We start from the raw sequence: 20,562 nt of genomic DNA on the forward strand, positions 1-20,562 counted from the left end.
AGGTACAGAAGAGAAAGTGAAAACAAATCCTTCTCAAACCATTTCTGAGGCCAAGTTAAACTTTATGTCACTACAGTCAGAGAACCTGTGTAGTTCAAATACAGTAAAACTCAGAAGCTTGAGGGGGACGGGACAGGACAGGACCAAGGAATTATGAAGCATCCTGCTTCTTACCTGATCAAGCCCGTCATCTATAACACCAAATTTTTACTTTCCTCTTGAATATCCAGAAAAACAAAAAAATCTTAAAAGAAAACAGGCTGATGTTGTCATAGATCTACCACCATCTTCTTTGTACGTACATTTTATTAGATCTACCACCATCTTCTTTATACATACATTTTACTAGCGTCTAAGACTCCTCAAGATATCACAGTTTAACATGGTACCACATACCAGCTGCTCAACAATAACTGATTGCATGTTTGGTATAGATATGAAATACAATGTGCAATCTTATGTTTCTTCCTCTGAAGTTTATACCACCCACACTCCACATTCCATTTACTGCAGATTACTGCTATAACTGCACAAAAATCTTAAAAAACACACAAAAAATTTCACAGCTACCAGAAGGGGCAGTCCTACACATCTCTACTGTACAGTTGCTTATACCCATCCTGGGAGCTTATTTTTTTATTTGCCACTTCAATCAACTCTCTAGCCTGCTTTGCCTTGCAGTTACCTAAACTGGTTGAGAAAAGGGAAAATGAGGCATGGCATAAATCCAAGACTCCGAAGTTAATGGGAAGGGAAGATTGCCACTTGCAGCAACAGTTATGGCTTAGAATGATTCAACGTTAATATTCAGTGGATCATAATTTTAAAACAAATAATCTGATTGTGGTCACTTACCAGGCTTTGTTTCACCTTACCAACTGGCCCTTGAGCACATAATCTGCACACCTTTCAGATGAAAGTAAAGCAGAAAACGTGTTTCAGCATCACACCTAATAGGCACTACCTGCTAATGCCATAGAACTAGACTAGAGCAAGTTCAAAATAAGCTCCCTTCAATGTACGCTGCATGGCTCTCAGGTCCTTAGCACCTACTGCTGGACTCTACAAATCCTCTTCTGTAGGGAGCACTATTTACCAGTGTGGAAGTACCCTTACAGCACCAGGGAAACTAAACCATGAGAGCACTTGCTGACTTGGCCACAGCCACTCAATGCTAAGCCATAGTAATGTCAGCGTGCATGTGAGCTCCCACTCACTCTTGCACACTTGTACCAAAGCAGGTTCCTCAAGTGACGCTTTTGAACATAGCCATTTTCACTGAATTCATAGCTGGTACAGACTGCAACACCACATCGTCCTGTAGTACTTAATGCACTTACAGGTACCTGGTTTGGCTAATTAGGACTACAAAATTAAACACTTATTAAATGCTTATTATGACACTAAAATTCAGTGAACAAGACTTTAACAATGTACTAGGAATGGAAATATCCAGAAAGAAAGCATGTTCAAGAGTAATTTTCAAAAAAATGACAGTTGCTTAAACCTCTTGTGAAACTTTTCATTAATCTGATCTTCCAGTAAGAAACATAAACCTATGAAAAGAGAGGAATTTAAGGTTTCGTCTTCTAAAGACTCCTCCTACTGCTTCAATAAAGACTTAGATTCAACTTAGCTCTTTTCAGTGTACTAAGCAAAATAAGACTGTTTTGGGGACAGTATGTACATTTTGGCAATTTAAATTTTACAGTGCTCATCTGTGATGTAATTGTGGTGAGATAAATAAAATAGTATAATTGACTTTTATAATGTTTAAAATATGGCTATTGTTCAACCCTTGATTTCTGACAAAAAGGGCTAGATTTTCACAGAAGTCTCCAAAACATTAAATCCAATGAATGAGCTGTCACAGCTTCAGAGGTTAGTTCTGCCTTTTTATGATAATATTTAAGGCATTTTTTAAAGAAGAGGTTGTGTACAAAATGAATACTAATGATTATTATACATGTCATCCACAATGAACAGTATGGACTTAACAGCATGCGGGAGTACAAAGTTTATGATATACACTATCTACTTGCAAGCTAAAATACAGGAATATGAATTGCCATTTTAATGAATTCTATAAACTTTGGTGTTGAAATACAGGCTGCAAGTTTGCCAATGAAACAGAGCTGGTTTTAAATTCTCATAGAAAACCAACTGACAATAGCTTGGCAAGAGCGCTACAAGAAAATTAAAATGAAACCGTCTTGAATGCAGACCCCATAAGCAGAAAATACTTCTGTTTCCAAACTGATAAATGTAGGATCTGCCTTAAACTTTCACAGAAAATATCTTTTCTCCAATTCAATCATTACAGACTCCGTTTCATGCATTCAAGGCCAAATTAGGCCTCCTTTAAAATGGTTAATCTTGAACAGGGAAGAGAATTGGTAAGGGAGAGAAACAAATTTGGAAGTTTTGATGATAAGATTATGGTGTTACAAAACCAGAATGCAAGTATGAAAACCTTAAAAAGTTTTGATTAAAAACATTGGCAGAATTTCCTCTGATATTGCTCAGCAATAAGGCTTCATTGATTAAACAGAGCTATTCTGACATACACTAGCTGGGGGATAGGCCTTACAGTTTTACAGGGAGGATGTCTACAGCAATTGGAGATTCAGTGAAATGCTCTAGTAGCAGACATCTTGGTGGGGGGGTGGTGGAGGCAAAAAAGGTGTATTCAGTTTTCTGCATTTTTATTGGATTTTCTAGATAATTTCAAACATCCTTTCCAAGCAAGACTTTTTCTATTATTTGATTCAATCTTTATTAAATTTTCTGGTAATATAGCCCTACCTTTTAAAAAATACTATTTAAAAGATTCAGATAAATTTGAAATGTAAATTATCTTTAGATATTAAAAGTAAGATTAAGCTGCTAGAAATTACTTTCTGGACACAGAAATCATTTAGACACTCAAAAATGTTGTGTGGTCTATCTGATTTACTTAAAGGCCTAATCAACTTGCTTTGAAGTAAATGCAAACCGAGAGTCATAGATCACATCGATTGCTCATTTCTGTTCCCTTGAGCAAACAAAAGGCATGAGAAATAATGATGATCAAACAGTCATTTTTCAGAGGGCACTTTTTTAAGTCAGCTCCAAAGTTGTAAACCTCTTAGATCCGATTGAGCCAGCTTCTCTTTAAATGCTCAGCTAAACTGAGATTATAATGGGATGAAGTTGTTCTAGGTAGACACAGTCTGCTTGTACACTCTTAACTACACCGGCCACCTTCTTTGGATTTTTCATGCGTATGCTCAAGCATACACTCCTGGCTAGCATTACATGCTTATCAGTCATAACTGAATTATATGAATGCTATCACAAACACTTCAAAAAAATCTTAGTAACAAAACTTTAGAGAAATCCCTATGTGATGAAGGATTTTATACTGAATACTGCATATCTACCAGTTTCCCACTGTATTTCATATTTGTAAAAGGAAGCTAATCAAAGTCAGAAGATATTCGTGTTTTGCTGTTTGTATGGTTTTGTTAATTTAAAAAAAAAAATCAATTTCTGTCAGTCATGCATATTATAGTTTAACAAAGAGCAAGTGCCCAAGTCTTTTCAATCACATAAATCTTAATAAATCAGAGGAACACCACACTTGTGGCTTCTGATAAAAGTACTGCTTGTTTTCATTTAGTGCCTGCTATCACATTAGCATTAAATTGCTTTGAAGCTTGTACTGTATTTAGCCTTTCATTTTTACAGAAGACACTAGCAGCACTTAAGATGGGCGCTTTTATTTTCAGTCCTCAAATGGCTCTAAATATTCCTTATTCAATTCATTCCAGGCACACTATATTTTTTCCTTTCAGCTATTTAAACTGTAAATGTTTCACAAATAAATGAAAATGATGAATAATAGAAGGGTGCACTATACAAAAATATGTTTAATATATACTATTCAATTTCTTAAAAGTTCAATTCGTATATGCCATTGCATACATTTTTCTATTTTTTCAAAAGCTTCTAGAATTTTTCATATTTTCCATTAGAAAATAAATGCTTACTATGTCAATTGTACCTCTAATCTGATATTAAAAAAAAACCCCAAACTCACCACTTTTTATTGACTACAGTAAACAAACTTGAATTATGTGTATGCTTCATGAGTTAACATCCCCCCTGTGCTACAGAGAACAACTAAAAAAATTAATATTTGTTGGCTTTTTTTTTATTTGGAAGAGAGTATAATTATGAATAGCAAGTGAAAATATTACTTCATTACATTTTGATAGGAAAATAGCTTGCTTCAAGAGACAGAACTCACACACATCCTCAACACTGAGGAACTTGAAGGGTAAAGTGCATGAACTGAACTGTATGTGTATTCTCACACAAAGACTTGAATGCATCAGAGAACCTTTGACAGGATCTCAGTCAGGTTTGGGGAGGGCGGTGTTGCTTATCTTTTAGTCTGACATTATCTTTATTTCTTGTAAGAAGATTCTTTTATCTGGTTAATACAATATGTCTAGAGTAGGGGATCTAGGATCAGGTATTAGCTCCTAGATCCAGCTGTGCTATTCAGTGGCACCTTATCTTGGTGTCAGGGCAAAACTCAGGCATCCATGAAAACCTCTCTTCCTTCCCACCTCTGATGTTTGTTTTCATAGAAAGGAAACCCAAGAATGAGAGCTGGACAGAAGCTGTGGTACACTTCAGCAGAAAGATCAGACACAGCCATAGAAGTAACTTGGCTGATGAGATGAATGTTTTCCTTGTTGTTCTAAGAGTTTTTGCTAAACAGAAAGGTAGAAAACCTTATAAGAATGCAGTCTCCTCATTCCTTTCAAACTCTTTACCCCAAATTCACGTGCAAAATCAGGAAACTGCTAGAGCATGTTTCACAAGAGCAAATAGAAGAACAAAAAATGTGTGCAGGAGCTATGGACTTCAGACGTAGAGGAAGAAAAGTTTCCTTATAAGATGAAGGAATTAAGAAATAAAGAGATTAAAACCTGCAAGATTCAGTAACTCACTTGAAGCAAGCTTATCAGTAGGTACAGAGGGAAAAATACGGAACTTGACAAAGATATTGCATTTCAGCATCATAGTCTTACATGACTTATCCCTAGTTCTTAAATAGAAACAACAGTAATTATGAAAATCCCCACTCCCCTTTTCTAAAGACCATCCTTAGGTACATACATACACACTTTTACACAAACACATGCACATCACGCTTACCACATGCAAAGGAAATACTTAAAATGCCAACAGATCGCCAATGAAATTTTACAAATTTTTTCATCTATTTTCTTTTGTTTACTTTTCTTTTTTGATTTCCTGATTTTAGTATTGTATTTGTCAATAACAACAATGAAATATTGCAGTAGGAATCTGTACTTGATATAAACACAGATCTCCATTGTAGAAATAAAACTTCGGGGTAGTACATCAAGACAACTGGATATGCTAAAGAAAGCAGTTCCAAGAAAAGCCCACTACTCTTAAGGTCTGAAGAACATGCCATTGCATTGACCACTGGTAAGGTGGAACACGTGCTTGTAAAACTATCTCCTTTCTCATCTCAGCATCCTCTAAGAGCTTCTCTGGACAGGAAAGCTAAGCCCTGCATGTTGCAAACCACCACTGTGCCCAAATTCTGCACAGATATTCAAAAAGACTTCAAAAGGTTCAATAGGCTTTGGAATAACTTTTTTTTTTTTTTTTTCCAGTTAAAAGGAAATGTTAATATCACTACTACTAAGATATCTTCATCATAATTTTTTTTTTACTTAGCGAGATAAGGGTCTTGGGTTTCTATCATTAAGACACTCATATCTTGGGTACCATTCCTAGTTTTCAATGTCATTCTTGGATAAGCTGTATAACTTAAGACATCTTATTATCTTTCTTCCTTTTTTAAAAAATATTACCATAGTCTTAAAGTAAGGCATTCAACACCAAGATAACAAGTTTCAATGAACTACCATAAATACTAAAAAGAACAAAATCCTTCTGGGCAGCATCCCACCCAAAGGAATTCTGATTGCTAGGATTATCATATTCTTTCTCTATTGGGTCTATCTGCAGAGCAAATAATTGCTTTATTAAGACTTACCCATTGCTTTTTCCACAGTGTTACAGCAGCCTGAATATCTGATTCTTTCTGCCCTCACCAGAATTACATTTTATTTGCTTAAAGCAGCGTGGGACCTGTAATTAAGCATATTCACAACAACTTTTGCTCTGATCTGATAGAAGACTTGTGCCTGAAAATTAACAATAGTTTTCCAGCATTTTACGTACAAATAAGAGATATCACTCTAACAATCATGTTCAAGTCAATTTTATAAACAGGCACCAGAAGCAAGTTATAATAAATACAGAAATAAATGTATTTTTATACTTTTAATGTCTTGTTTCACCACAAGGTGAAAGATACTTTCAGGGCAGTATCTCATGCAGCTGAGCAGTTAACATTTAGGTTTACTGCAGACCTGCATACTTTCAGTATTTGCATTACACATCCAGGACTTCATTCCACAAAGACTCAGTACTCACAGTTCCACCTGCGGTAAAGCATAACAGCAATTCTTAGGCATTTTGAAGAGAAATCCCTAGTATTTCAAGGAAGGTAAACAAATAGGCTCTTAAAAAAAAAAACCCAACATGTGGACATTTCAGAAAAATCTGTCCATGAACTATCTGTCCCAGATTTCCACAAAAGCTCATATAAAAATAATAAGAACTACTTGGCACCTTATGTTTTTGAAAAGTCTTGGCATCTTTTAAAGTAACATCTGTCATTTACTTACATTTTTGAAGTACACTGATACTATCTTTAAGATCAAAAAGGAAGGAAGAAGGAAGTTTGCTTTCCTTTTCTAATTGCAGTATACAATACTGTGTACTTTAAGGTTTGAATGCTCTGAATCAATGCTCAGGTAGTATATTAGTAAAATACTGTTCTCTAATGAAAGTAGTCACTGAATGCTGATATTCCAAGTAGGCTATACTCAGGCAGTAACTATTTCCTATAGATATGCAGATAGTTTTCACTTATCCAAGTGACTTCAAGATACTGCTAAAATTAATTGTACGTACTGTTGTAGATTTGTTTTTAATAGCATTTAATATTTGGCAATAACAAAGAGTCATTAGTCATCAATTGGTCATATGATTAAAATGACTGCTCATCACCCTTAAGCTTAGAAGAAGCAGTGAACCATAGCCACAAGTTGTAGCTATTCGTAAATACCTGTATAAAGTTTCAAGTCACTTACAGCTGTTAAGCATGCGATTTGAAAGCAAAAGGGTGCTTTCCAAACTCGGCTACACCTCTGCTTGAACAATCTCAATGTCAAACATGTGTAACCCTTAATTTATTTAAATGTACACAAAGAATCACAGAAACATTAAAAAAAGAAAGTAACGATGGGACTGCTTAAGACCAATTTGCTTTAACTGTCAGGCCTGCAATAGCTTAAATTATATTCTGTGCCTTAATACAAAGCTTTGCTTTCTTACTATGCAGGGAGTCAATGAACACTAAACAATCATCAATATTATCACATGTAATAGATCACAGTTTAAAATTTAGATCTTGGTATTTGTAACTGTTGTCTTATCTTCACAGCAGTTTCAAAATGCCAAGATACTTAAAATACCATTCTGAACTTATGACTACTTTTGTTTACATTTAATAAAACCTACCTGTTTATCACAGATCATGTTGTAATATTTTAATTTACACAAAAGGTCTGGGCAACTTTATTTTTTTTTTTTTTATGATAGCCAGAAATGACTGGACCTCCCAGGAGGATACATCACAAGCTACTGCTGCTGTTTGCATTGTGGCACTTACCCTTATTAGAGGAGTTATGTAGAAGAGTTAAAACATTCTTTGTCACTACAAGCAAATAAAGGAATATATAAGCTAACCAAATGCTCAAAGGCCAGCTTCATGAGATACACAAACCAGAAAACAGTGACACTGTGGTTCTTGAGTCCCCGGATCCAAGTGTTCCTTGCAGAAATTGAGATGGCTGCTCACTCTTTCACCTTTACTGTGGTATCAGTGACACCATTTTTCAAATGTGGGTGGTCAATTACTTGTATGCAAACTTCAGTAATCACTGCTTCCAACAGAAGGGAGACCAGACAGGATTAGCATAAGGAAAACATTTTGTTAGGATCAACTTTTGAATCTGAATCAGCAACCCAACACTTCCAAAGACAAACGATAGCTTTGTGTTAATTATAAGGTACTTGAGTTGCAAAGCTTAATGGATCTCATTTTTCTTTTTCCTCATACAGTATTTTTTTTAAATATAAAATTCTAGTTTCTAGCCAACAGACTTGCCTGAAAATCTTGCATCTGGACTACACATCAGAATAACTTCTTTATCCATGGGGAAGATTTGCATTTCTACATTTTGAGGAGATAGATTTCAGCTTTAAAATATCTGAATATTATATTTTTGTTTCTCACTGCAGAAACATCAAAATGTTTCATCAATAATAAAAAATAGGAATTACCTCTCAGAATAATAAGACTGTAAACAGATGACAGCAGTTTTTATAGCACTGGCTTCTTTGATACTCAAATTACTTATACATTATTAGTAATAATATTAATTATTCATATTATGAAGTTATTGTTGAATCTGCTTCAAAACTCCACCACTAGACCCCTGAGATTTTGAATCAAATCATGGTCTGAGAGCTATTTTGTCCCTAAAAGTGAAGGGGTATAAAAAATTTTAAGGTTACTAAAAATTCAAGTGATCCCTAGTTCTTGAGAAAAAACAAAAATCAAGTATTTGTGTATATTCACTGGCTAGATTCCCTCACAGAATGTCTGTCAAGTAAACACTGTTTCTATACCATGTAAATAAAGAGCACACAATGGAAGATCTCAGTAATGATATTTATGTTCATGAGTGTGGAGAGGAATGGTAACTCAAACATGGCATAGCCATTAACAAGTTATCCTGTCAGTGCCTCCTGTCTCAAGTGAAGACAGATGTCATCAAGGATCACGCATTATGGTTGTTTTATCTTTACTAGGTACAGCACCTTTAATGGAATTTGCATAAAGAAGTTCGTTTAGGCTAGGGTTTCCTACAAAGTACTGACAAGTAACAAGTCTGTCTCTCCCACCAAGCACCCCAAACAGTTATCAGATTTGAGCTAGACTAGGCCTTGGGCAATCCACTCAAAGCAACTTCAATACCTCACAGCTAGTGTCCCATGAGCAGAAAACAGACCTCTTTTCACTGTGGAAGGAAAGGTTTGGTGATATGGTAAAACAACAAGAGAGGGGTCTATGCATGGAGGTCCCAGGCAGATGAGGCCACAGAGCAAAACATGAAAAAGTGACAGAGACAAATGATGACAGAGTAGAAGGACAGCATATTCACTGCCGGTTGAACCTATGCTTACTTGTTTCCTTGCCAATGCATGGAACTGGCTGCAAGCAGCTGGGAAACTGGCCATCCCTCTTTGGTGCTCAGCAATCACTCCAGCAATTTCACATGCATACTCAGGATTTGATTGCCTTTATTCACCAAAAGTCAAACTTTAAACTGGATGTCCCCAGATCATGCACAATTGTATACTGTTATTTACATAAAATGATCACTGAGCAAATGTCTGTGATTATCAGAATATAGCTGACCCCTCACATCTAGAAATATCTGTTTGCCTAGTAACTGGGATAGTACATACACATTTAGAAATGCTATTAAACATGTGCTTTTGCTCACACACACTACTTTTTTTTCTTTAAAGAACCTTGCAATACAGCAAGTTGAATCTAGATAGAAAATCATATCTATCAAAGGCTAGATACTAGTAAAATAACTATATTCATTCTACAACCAGCCTTGGGTAGAAAGCAAAGCAGTCCCGAGTTTTGATATTTATCTACAACTAACTTATTACACAACAGCTAGGAATGTCACTTTGCCTTCTCTAGCGTTTTCATCTGTATAATGAGAGTAGTAGGTAGAGATGGTTTGCAACGCTAACGTCATTAGAATGCTGCATTTGATAATTAATATCTAATATGGGAACTTTAATGTTATAAAACGATACAAAAATAATAGGTACTCAAAGGAAAAAACCAAAAATAACCCATACCTGTCTTGATATCTGAAGCAGTCATTTGAAATGGTGAACCACAACAGCAAACCAAAGTACTGAGTAACCTTTGCAGAGTCAGGCCTTAAGTTAGCTAAAACTGTCTTCAGGTGCTAAGAACAGCTGCCTCAATAAAAAGTCTGGCATAGTTTGTCATGAATATATGCAAACAAATAACATGAGTTGAAATATCAAACAGGAAAAAAATTTTTTTTTTTTGAACTAACCATGCTAACAGGGTATGCACCAAAGATAGCTCTTTCTTGATTCTTCATTCATAAAATGAGGATGAAATATTGTCCCGACCAATAGAAGTGGCAAAGATAAAGCTGAGCTCCCTGCTGCAAGCAAATCAAACCTCTGGCATCTGGCTGCACATCTTCCATTTCCCCTTTGAGTGACCAACTTTGCAGTCACTGGTTTAAGTGTTGCTGAGCCATGCAAATGCATATGAAGAAAAATCAGAGCTATAAATACACAATATTTCTGTGAATAAGGAAACACAACCGGGAAGAATGAACACAGGGACCAGAAGCCAGGGGTTCCTGGTTCAGATTCAGGATTGCCTGTGATTGACATGTGACCTTCATAAGTAATTTTATCTTTTCATCAATTTTTTTTTTCCACCAGTAAATAGGATGATAATATATTTCAATACTGTCAAGGGAGTAACAAAATATATGCTAACAGTTTTGAAGGTGCACAGATAATGTGACAAACACCAATGAAAACATAAATAAGGAAATGAATATTTCCATACAAAGCATAGCAGGGTTTTGCTGTACAGTACAAAATAAGGCTGGATCCCATACTGAATGCTGAGAGATTGAAAAAAAGGATGATCAATTTTATTTAATAACACAGCACATGATGAGCCAATTAAGACTATCCCAGAGTAGGACAGAAATAACATTGCTGATACAACTCTTATTCTTTCATTCCCTAACTTTTTGGTACCAGACTTCCTACTTTTTTTACATGAGGTACTGCAAGACAGTAATAGGGGCACATTGAATATCACTTGCAATTGAGGACTATTTTCAAGGAAAAGTTACCTAAAACTGTCTTGAGGTGCTAAGAACAGCTGTCTCAATAAAAACTCCGGCATAATTTGTCATGAAAATATGCAAACAGGTAACATGAGTTGAAATATCAAACAGAAAAGAAAAAAACTTTTGGACTAACCATGCTAGCATGGTATGCACCAAAAAAGCATCCAGCTTCACCAAGAAAATGCAGAGAATACTTTGTACAGGTTTCTCCACTCTCCAACATGACACTTAGATAACAACCTGGGGAAGCAATAGCACTTCCCAGGGAGCAGCGCATCCCATTTCTCCACAGGAATGCCACCACACACCACTGTCCCACTCTTCACCGACAGACCCCTGAGCCCCCGCGGGTAGCCCTGGAGAAAAACCACCGCATCCGTTCCGGCACCAAAGCCCTCTTTCACGCCAGGCCTTTAAAAAAAACCCCAAACCAACAACCTCTCCTTACCCACGAAGCCCACCCGTGCACGGCTTTACCCCGGCTGCACCCTCGCCCCTCCGCTTGAGCCCCGGCCGCGAGATGGCGACCGTGCCAGGGCAGCCTCCTCCGTGCTAACGGCTGACTTTAACAGACGGGCGCGCGCCCACCCTCACACCCCCGCCCACCCTCGCGGGCGCTGCGCCCCGCGCCGACCCTCACGGACCTGCCGGGCGCATGGCGCTGCCGCGGCCGCCGCTGCTGCTGCTGCTGTCGCTCGCTCGCCCGGCTGCTCCTTCCCTCTCTCTCCCCCAGACCAGAGAGCGCTGAGGTCGCCGCCGCCGGGCCGGAAGCGTGGGGCCGCCCCCCGGCTCCTCCCGGCCGTGGGGCTTCGCCGCCTGCTCAGGCCTCCTCCCATATCTCCCCCGGCGGGAAGCGTCGCCGCGCGGCTCTGGGGCGGGAGTGTGAGGGGAGCCCCCGCTGAAGCCTTCCGCCCTCCCCGCCCCCGTTAGACGAGGTGAGAGCTCTTGACCGTCGAAGTTGGTTGGCAGCAGAGAGGAAATGAGGAGGGAGTCGAGCCTTTCCAGCTCTGCAGTTTTGGGTTTAGTGCGAGGCCACAGCAGCGAACCCAGGTCATCCCAGGGAGCCGCTGTGTTGAGTCGAAAGCCCGTCGAGGACAAAGGGCGCATGGGAGGTACCCCCAGAGATCTCTGTCATAGTATCATAGTTTCAGTGCCTTGCCAGGAAGGTGTTCTGGGGAGCATGACTTAACATCTCTGTGATATTGTGCCATATATTTATTTTTTGATGTGGCACAGAAGAAAACCAAACCTAAAAAAGTGAGTCAGTGAGAGAGACTGCAAACACTTCAGCTCACTGCTACGCTGTCTGTTGAATTTAGTCAGGAGCCATTGATCAAGGTAGTGTCTTGCAAGTTCAAACTAAAGGCCAGACCCACCACAAGGAGCCAGAGTTGCTCCTTACAGTAGGATTACAGGAAAACTGAAAGTACCTTCTGGAAGAAAAAAGTGTTAAGTTGGTTTCCAAGGGAAGCAAAGCTGGTCTGACTGCACTTCACGCATGGCTGTGTGCTTCTTGCCTATCTGAACTTCTGTGTTCCCCTTCCCTACCGTAACTTTAATGCCTTGTGGCTGATTTTACTGAAATTTGTCAAAGGTTTTAAAGATCTCGAAGGTGAAGTTGCTAAGTATCCATTTCAGAAATGTGGGTGCCCAAAATAGGGAAGACAAATGCTCAGCTTTGCCTGAACTGAAGGAAAGGCTGCAGAGTGAATTCAAGCGGTATTAGAGAAAGGAAAACCCACATAGAGGCAGTCTTTATAGATACCTTAGCATGACAAAACCTTGACAGTTTGCAATCAACCACAAACCACAAATCTGCAGGAGGCTGGACTTCAGTCAAAGAACTACTTCTGTGTGGCCCTTGCACACTGCAGGGACAGCGTCTAACTGAAATATGTGAAAAACTGAACCATCATAACCTGTTCGTATTTCTGTCATTACACAGGTAGATACTTGTTTTTATTTGGTTTGGGTTGTTAATTGTTTTTCTTTTTTCAGTATGCTTTTGCTAATGAGTGAGTGGTTTGGGTGAATTTCTGGTTTGGCCTGGCCTATCACACAGAGGAAACCTCTAGTTACATATACACAGGGAAAATCCAGACTAGAAGCAATCATGTTGGTTTGCATGTACATCAGGAAGAGCCTGAAATACCTCCCATTGTTCCTTTCTGCTCGTTTTTTCCCTTCAGGTTTCATTCATTGAAGTGACAGGTATCTAGGCAATACCTCATTCCAGTACTGTATTTTTGGACACAGGGGATGCAGTACTAGAGTGTCAGTAGTCTTGAGTCATGAACACGCTGAAGGGGAAGGAGATACCTTATAATGGAGGAAGCAATATGTCAAAGATAAAACATTTAGAAATATTGCATCTGACTGTTTTGCCAAGGCAATAATGATGGCTGCTTCTTAAAAGATGGATTAGATAAAGTGGTTAGATGTGGTTGGGATTATTTAGCAGTCTGAAGTGTGATGATCTTCACTGTAGAAATAAGAATTTATAAAAAGAAAAAAAGATAATCAAGTATAAATGTATTTAAATATAAAAATAACTAAAATGGAACTTGGAACTCTCTCATTCCAGTAAAAAACAAAACAAAATTAGGAGTTTTTCCTGGGTCTTAGGATGAAGGACAAAATGGAATTGTGATAGGTCAATTATTTACATTTTGAGAGGAAAGAAAAGTAAGCCAGAACTGTGGAAATGAGTCCTAAAAGGAAGAATTAGATTTGCTCTACTCAGCTTTTAAACCAAAGAGCAGTGAGCTTCTACTAGTTGTAGAAAGATAAGCCTTCAGCAGAGTCCAAAACCAATAAGCTGTGCTCCACATGGAGGCCTTGCTGGAGCATTGGTCAATGCACATGGCACGCACGAAGATTTGAAATGGTATGGGCAAAATGGGTGTTTTCATCTGGGGATGAGAAGGAAGCATGATGCTAGCTGTAGGGTGATCCGGGTGAGGCTGGAAGGAGACCATCTAGGACAGGTTGCTGAAGAGATGAAGATAGAGAGGGAATGTACTGCAGGAATTTTGTTGTTAGATCACAGTTTAAGGGAGGATAAAACTTAGTGAGGATTGTGGCAGTTTTATGAAGGACTGCTTGGTGTAATGCAGATTGTTTGTCATGGTATGTGCACTTTAACCCCTACTTGATCACAGTTAGCTGAACGTGTTGACTCTGTGCTTTTAGTTGAACCTGATTGAGCCTTTGCTACTGAGCTGAAGTAGTGTTTGCTTGAACACTGAGTTTTCCTGAGCTACGATGCTTGGCATCACAGCTTATGAGAGACAGTGATACTGGCCTGTCCAGGACAACAGTGAGAACAACAGGGGTAGTGGTGAGCATTGTGCTGGTCTCTGGCTATTTGCAACTCAAGATAGTATTAGGTATAGCGAGGCTTACAACCAGCAGCCTTGTTTCTAAGAACAAAGCAGCTGAATTTTCTAACTGTAGGGTTAATTGCCATGAAATTTTACTTCTTCCTGTATCAGCCCAGTAATGAAGGTTTTCTCTGGTGAGGTGTAATGTCTGCATATGACAAGATATTACTGCCAATACCATTTCCAGCAAAGATTCCTGCTGACAAATTAAGTTTACTGTGAAGTGTCACATCGAAGTCTTCTCTACAATCCCAGCAGAAGAATTAGGTTTCCCCAGTTCTTCAATTTCTTAATGACTGCACTTTGTATATATCCTAAAGTCAAGGAATTTGTAATTCATGCCGGAGGTGTAAGAACACTCGCTGTTTCTAGGCGAGGAAAAACTAGTTAAATTATTAAGCAACCTCAGCGCTTGTCATGAAGCGGTGCTATATTAAAGGGAAAGCAAACAAAAAATCCATGTTAAAACATGAAAAACATGTCTTGGGAATGACGTCAGTGTTGTGTTCAAGTTGTCTGGGTGTTCTCAATATGAATTTCAAGCTTGCATTTTAATAAATTTACCTCAAGTCTAAATTTATCTCCAAACATCCCAGATTCATAACACTAATTTGGGGATAATTATAAATTTCTGTAATGCTTTTTAGCTTTAGTTTCTCACTGATCTTCTCAAAACTAATTTCTTGCTAATACTGCTTTTCCCCCCCCCTTTGTGAATATACTGCTATTATTGGAATAGTGGCTTCTTGTTTGGATATAATTAATATCCAATATACTGCTGGTATAATTTCCTACATATACTACATGTTTGTTTTCTACAGGTCTGCTAAGGTTTGAATAACTTTTTGTCTCTTAAAGAGCTTGAAGTGGTCTTGAAAGATTTGTTCACAGTTCATAATTAACTCTTAATTTTGGTTGCAGCTTTCATTGTACAATTCACTGATAATAATGCTAGGTTATACCACAATACAGATAATATTGCTATCATCGCTAATATTAGCAGTTGGGAGTATTGCATTTCAGATGGTACTGTTTGTTTTTGTATTTTAGCAAGGGTTTGCATGTATGTGGGGTTTTTTAGATTCATGCTGTAGTCATGTTAGTTTATCTGCCCATGCACACAGATCCTTCATGTCGATATCAGATGTTACTATAGGAATTAACACATATTTAGGTGAGTGTCCACTCTTCTTGTCTAATGGAAAAAAAGGAGAAATTTAAGTACACAATATATTTCTAAATATTGGTTAAATCTTATTGTCACCGAAATTCGGGAATGAAAGAAAACTCCTTAACACTAATTTAGCATTAAGAAGCAGGCATTTCCTTTATTGCAGCGCTGGGTGTCAGGAGGATAGTTCCTCAAATCAGGCACACCTAATGCTGGTTCTCTTGTCATATTTATACACAAATGTTACAAGGATTACAAAGTGGTACACTCCCCGTTCCAATAATTGGTTCATATTTCTTCGCTTAGTATGCAAACTAGAACGCATGCTCAGTTCTGTTCTCCGCCTCTATCTTTTGAGTAGGTGGTATAATTTGGGTAGGGGGCTTATGGGTCGGTGGTCGTGGGGACCCTGGCCCAAATTACCTTTCCCCTAGTTTCTCAGTATTTCAGTGTTGGTAATTGTTTGCTATTGCCTCAGAAAGATAAGGATGTTGCTGGAGGCAACTAATGTCCTCCCTTTCTGCAAAGAATGTACGTAAGGACCTTGAAGTGTCTTGTAGCTCCTCCTTTTTCTCATGATGTGTAGCAAGTGCTCATTCTAAGAATTGTTAGCCTTCTACCTAAAGTAATAATGAATAGTTTCTTATCACATATAATACAAGTAGGCCTTCATTACAGGCCTTTCTTCTTGGCTACATTTTCTTATTATGTATAATACAAGCAGGCCTTCGTTACAGGCCTATCTTTTTGGCTACATTATGAAGAGATATCGAAGAATTAAGAGTGTTACTCAGTTTGTATGATGGCTTTCAAGGAAGCAAGAAAATGGTGCTTGAGACCTTCTTTTTGTTACTTAAGTTCACATTTACTAAAATAGTAATAAAACTGATCTGGAAAGGAACATGAGTCAAAAAAAAAATGTTACTGTACACAGTAACACTGTCAGTTAAGGAAAAAATGGGTCAAGCGAGACAAATCTAATAGCTTCTTTCTTTAGTACCATTATGATTAGATTGGTTAATGACAGAGATGAAATATAAGAGAATATAAAATAGGTGGCCTGGAACATAAAAGCACTGTCAGTATGTCGTGAAAATGATTTATGTCATTCTTTAATTTCATTCTTATAGAAAAAAATATAAAAAAATATTCTGTTTCCTCCCATAGCATCCTTGGTGGTCACAACAGAGGTTTATATTGTTCTGAAGAAACTTCAGATACATTATATATCTTTCTACAGGTATAACAGAGAGCAGGAATTAAACTTCCTTCCCCCCCATCTATAGAATATAATTTCATGTAGAATTACCTGTTATTGTGATTTAAGTTTTGGTATGCATGTACAGGTCACATTAATCCTCAACATTTTGCTTAACAAAAATCTACAAATTGGGTGACATTTAAGCCTTTAGTGGTAACAAACTGAACTAATCATATCGTGATTAGAAAACAGTTCAAATGCCGTTTACAGCATAAGAAAGTCAATGCGACAGTATAATGCTATATAGCAAGCTACTCTTACGTACTTAGGAAGGTAATACCTGATGTGTCTTGTCTATATCTTATGGCAATTGTTGGTAAATATGAATTTTTAATGCCTGCCATCATGGTGGTTTTATACCTTTATTTGAAAATTTGCATTGAAGAACTATACCACTAATAAATCACTTGATGCAGCACCCTACAGGATGTTCTTAGAAAAAATTAGATTGAATTGATTCGGACTCAAATCCCATTAAACAGACAATGGAGTAGTTTATGGATTATAAGTAAACTTGGTCTGCTTGAACTGCTGATTTGTCTTCTCATAAGCAGCCCATAAACAAAGGAATTATCAGAAACACAATAAATAGTTTTTCAAGTCAGTTCAGACCCCCAGTAGTGGAATACTTTGTTTCTTTGCTTCACTGAAAGCATCACTGGATGCCTACATACTGGATTTGTTACACCTGGATTATTCACTGTTTTTGGGCTGTATTCTTGGGTGGTGCAAATCGGGCTTATTCCCTCTTCACTCCCCTCATAGGCCGTGGATATACCTTCCTATTCACCACTCTTTCTTCTTTTGTATCATATTGTATACTCTTTTCAAATTAGTAAAATATCTGCCAGTATGTCTAGCAAGGCAGTGACTGCTTGAACCATGCAGGAGTAATGCTTGGCTCCTCTTTAAAATCAATTGTTAAGAATAGTCTGGTAGGTAAAGGAAGGGTCTGGAAGGTAAAGGAAGGGGACACTTGAATTGCATTCTTGAAAGACAGCAAACATATGTGTTGCAAACAGGTAATGACTAGCTCAAGGCAACTTAAGAGGATTGTAGCAACATGTGGAGATTTACAACCAATGAGGCTATTGACTTCAATGTTTGGGATTACAAAGAGAAATATCCAATAATGAAACCAGAGGAAAGGCGATGTATAGTTCCTGACCAACAGTCAGCACTTGCTTCTTATTGATCGTATGTACCTGAGAGACTAAGGTGACATCATTTTCTTCTCAGTAGCCATGTAACATTATGCAGTCCTGACATGTGATTTGTTGAGGACTATTTGTAATTTTTCAGAACATAATTATTGTACTGTAGTGGTTTGTTAAAACAATGTTGATTTACAGCCTCCTCCTGTTAATTTAGTAATGCTCATACCTTTGACCATTGACCATAGAATTCATTTAGTCAGATGATAGGGATTATTCTACAAGTAAGAAAATCCTTTTCAGATACAACTCAAGCAGTATGAAGAAACCAATAACATGTCTATTAGGGAATATTTTCTAATAGCATGAAATTTAAGTACTTTATGGTAGTTTTCAAAGACAACTTGTCAGGTGGCAAATGAATAATAAAGAACCTTTCACTGGAATAATCTTATTCACTTTTTAATTGGAGTTACTCAAAACCAGGTTGTACAAAACACTTCAAAATGAACAGCTCAGTCCTGTCAGAACAGAAGAAATGGACCATGTGACCTAAGAGTTTTTTGCTAAAATTATAGTCTAATTTGCCAATATTTTACTTTTCAGCTAATGAGAAAATCTAACAGTTCCTCTTGCAGAAGCAATTTCAGCTTACATTACATTGCTATTTGCCTGCAGTTAACTACTTGCAAAGATGCAGTTCTTTTTCATATTTGCCTCAGCTTGAGGTTTCACGGGGCTTTTTTTTACGCTTTTTTTAAAAATAGCTGATAAACATGATGAAATAGATGGGGTTTTTTTTCTCAACATCTTTTTTCCTCTTACTATTTTCCTATCAGAGAAATACAACTTTGTAGCACAGACCATCATGCAGAAACTGTCATCAGAGTCCCACGAGGAAAAACATATGAGATTATTTAAAATACCTAGTAATGCAAATTTACAGAACAGAAACAAAGGATTAGCAGCAGAGATAAAAAAAAACCAGAAACTGTTCACTACCGGAGTGGACGGTTTGCAAGATTGAGAAATAATGTTTCAAAACTCAAATAGGGGTGGATTTGGATTACTGTATTTCAGAGTTCTGTGGTAACTACCTGCTAATTCATACACTGTAATATTCTAAAATTTTACTATACCAAGAGGCAGATGATTATGAAGAAATTCATTGAAGTGTAATTACTGTAATCTTCAAAATAACTGCCAAGAGCTAGTTGGTAATCCTAGTTATTGAGCTACAAATTGTGAAGGAAAAATATGCTATGATTTTAGACTAGCCAAGGTAAATGTTCTGTTTGATAACACCTCAGTCTGCTCCTAATAATGTCTCTCAAAAGCCCTTCCATCCCCAAATTTCAATTCTAAGAGGTGATAATTTTAGTTGTACATACTGCACAAACTGGTTTTGTGTTGTGCTAGGTAGAGAGAGATAGGCTTAACCAAAAATATTTATGATCAGTCTTTTCCCCCATGGCATACCTGCAGGAGCAGCTTAATGCTTGGTTCCACTTATAAAGGAAAGTAAAGCATATGAATCTCAAGGAATTATGTTTCTTTTCTAGATTGTTTGCTTGTGGGTCATGTTGAACTGTTTCGGTTTGGGTTTTGGGTTTGTTTTGTTTTGTTTTGTTTTCTCAAAATATTATTGTACTGAGGAATTAAAATTCAGATGGCAACTTTAGATCCACATTAAAAAAATGATAATTTTGTATACCTTCTTTCTGTGTGGGTTGATACTCCTTTTCTCACTTTACTGAAAGTTGTCTTGTGAATTCTGATCTCCTATCTCACTGTCTCACTACATACAAAATCATCATACATCCAGATGTATCTCAAATATTAATTAGTTTATCATCTCCTTGCCCTTATGAGATTGGAAAATAACTCTGTTGCACTAAATCTGTGTTGAGGCTGAAGTACTTCAGGGAAAAAAGTAAACAGTTTTTTAGGAGTGTATAACATGGAAGAGGGGCAAGTCTGAAAAAAAAACAACTCGTACTCTGGTTGGTCCCACATCCGCTGTGGTGGAGCTGCAGCAAAGCAAGTGTAGATGTGACTCATTTCCCTCTGTCCTGGAGTGAACGAGTTCAGACAGTCAGATAGCTGGGACTCCCAGCCAGCCAGAAATGACCTACCCAATACCTGAGGTAGGAGGGAGGGCTTGTTTGATCCTGCTGGCATCTTGTCTACATTGTTTTAGGCATAAAAGTGGCGTAACAATGACTGGGATGTAGCAGAGACTGACTTTCTTCGCACGGGGTAGCCTGATATCACTATTTTAGGCTTTTCGGCTTGGTAGAGAGAGGGGGAGAAAATATAGCGTTGGAAGCAGCTTTTAAGAGTTGCATGTTTGGCATACACAGCATGCATTTTTTATTTTTACTTTTTAAAGTGCCCGTAAGTAGGTGGGTGCTTGGAAAATAGGACA

The 20,562-nt window shown here is 37.7% G+C and overlaps 1 protein-coding gene across 5 annotated transcripts in view; it reads right to left on the reverse strand.

Moving 5' to 3' along the window:
• BANK1 (B cell scaffold protein with ankyrin repeats 1) overlaps nucleotides 1–11,906 on the reverse strand; it is a 146,815-nt gene extending 134,909 nt beyond the window's left edge. For 2 of the 5 annotated variants that reach the window (XM_075751522.1, XM_075751521.1), the window contains exon 1: nucleotides 10,114–10,508. In XM_075751522.1, the coding sequence (XP_075607637.1) occupies nucleotides 10,114–10,138 (25 nt within the window). In that variant the 5' untranslated portion in view covers nucleotides 10,139–10,508. Of the gene's footprint in view, nucleotides 1–10,113; nucleotides 10,509–11,809 lie in introns of those variants that run through there. The other 3 variants (XM_075751523.1, XM_075751526.1, XM_075751525.1) reach the window with 3 other exon arrangements.
• Nucleotides 11,907–20,562: the final 8,656 nt, after the last annotated feature.

Source organism: Balearica regulorum, chromosome 4 (genome assembly GCF_011004875.1).
Source record: "Balearica regulorum gibbericeps isolate bBalReg1 chromosome 4, bBalReg1.pri, whole genome shotgun sequence".
Taxonomy (NCBI): domain Eukaryota; kingdom Metazoa; phylum Chordata; class Aves; order Gruiformes; family Gruidae; genus Balearica; species Balearica regulorum.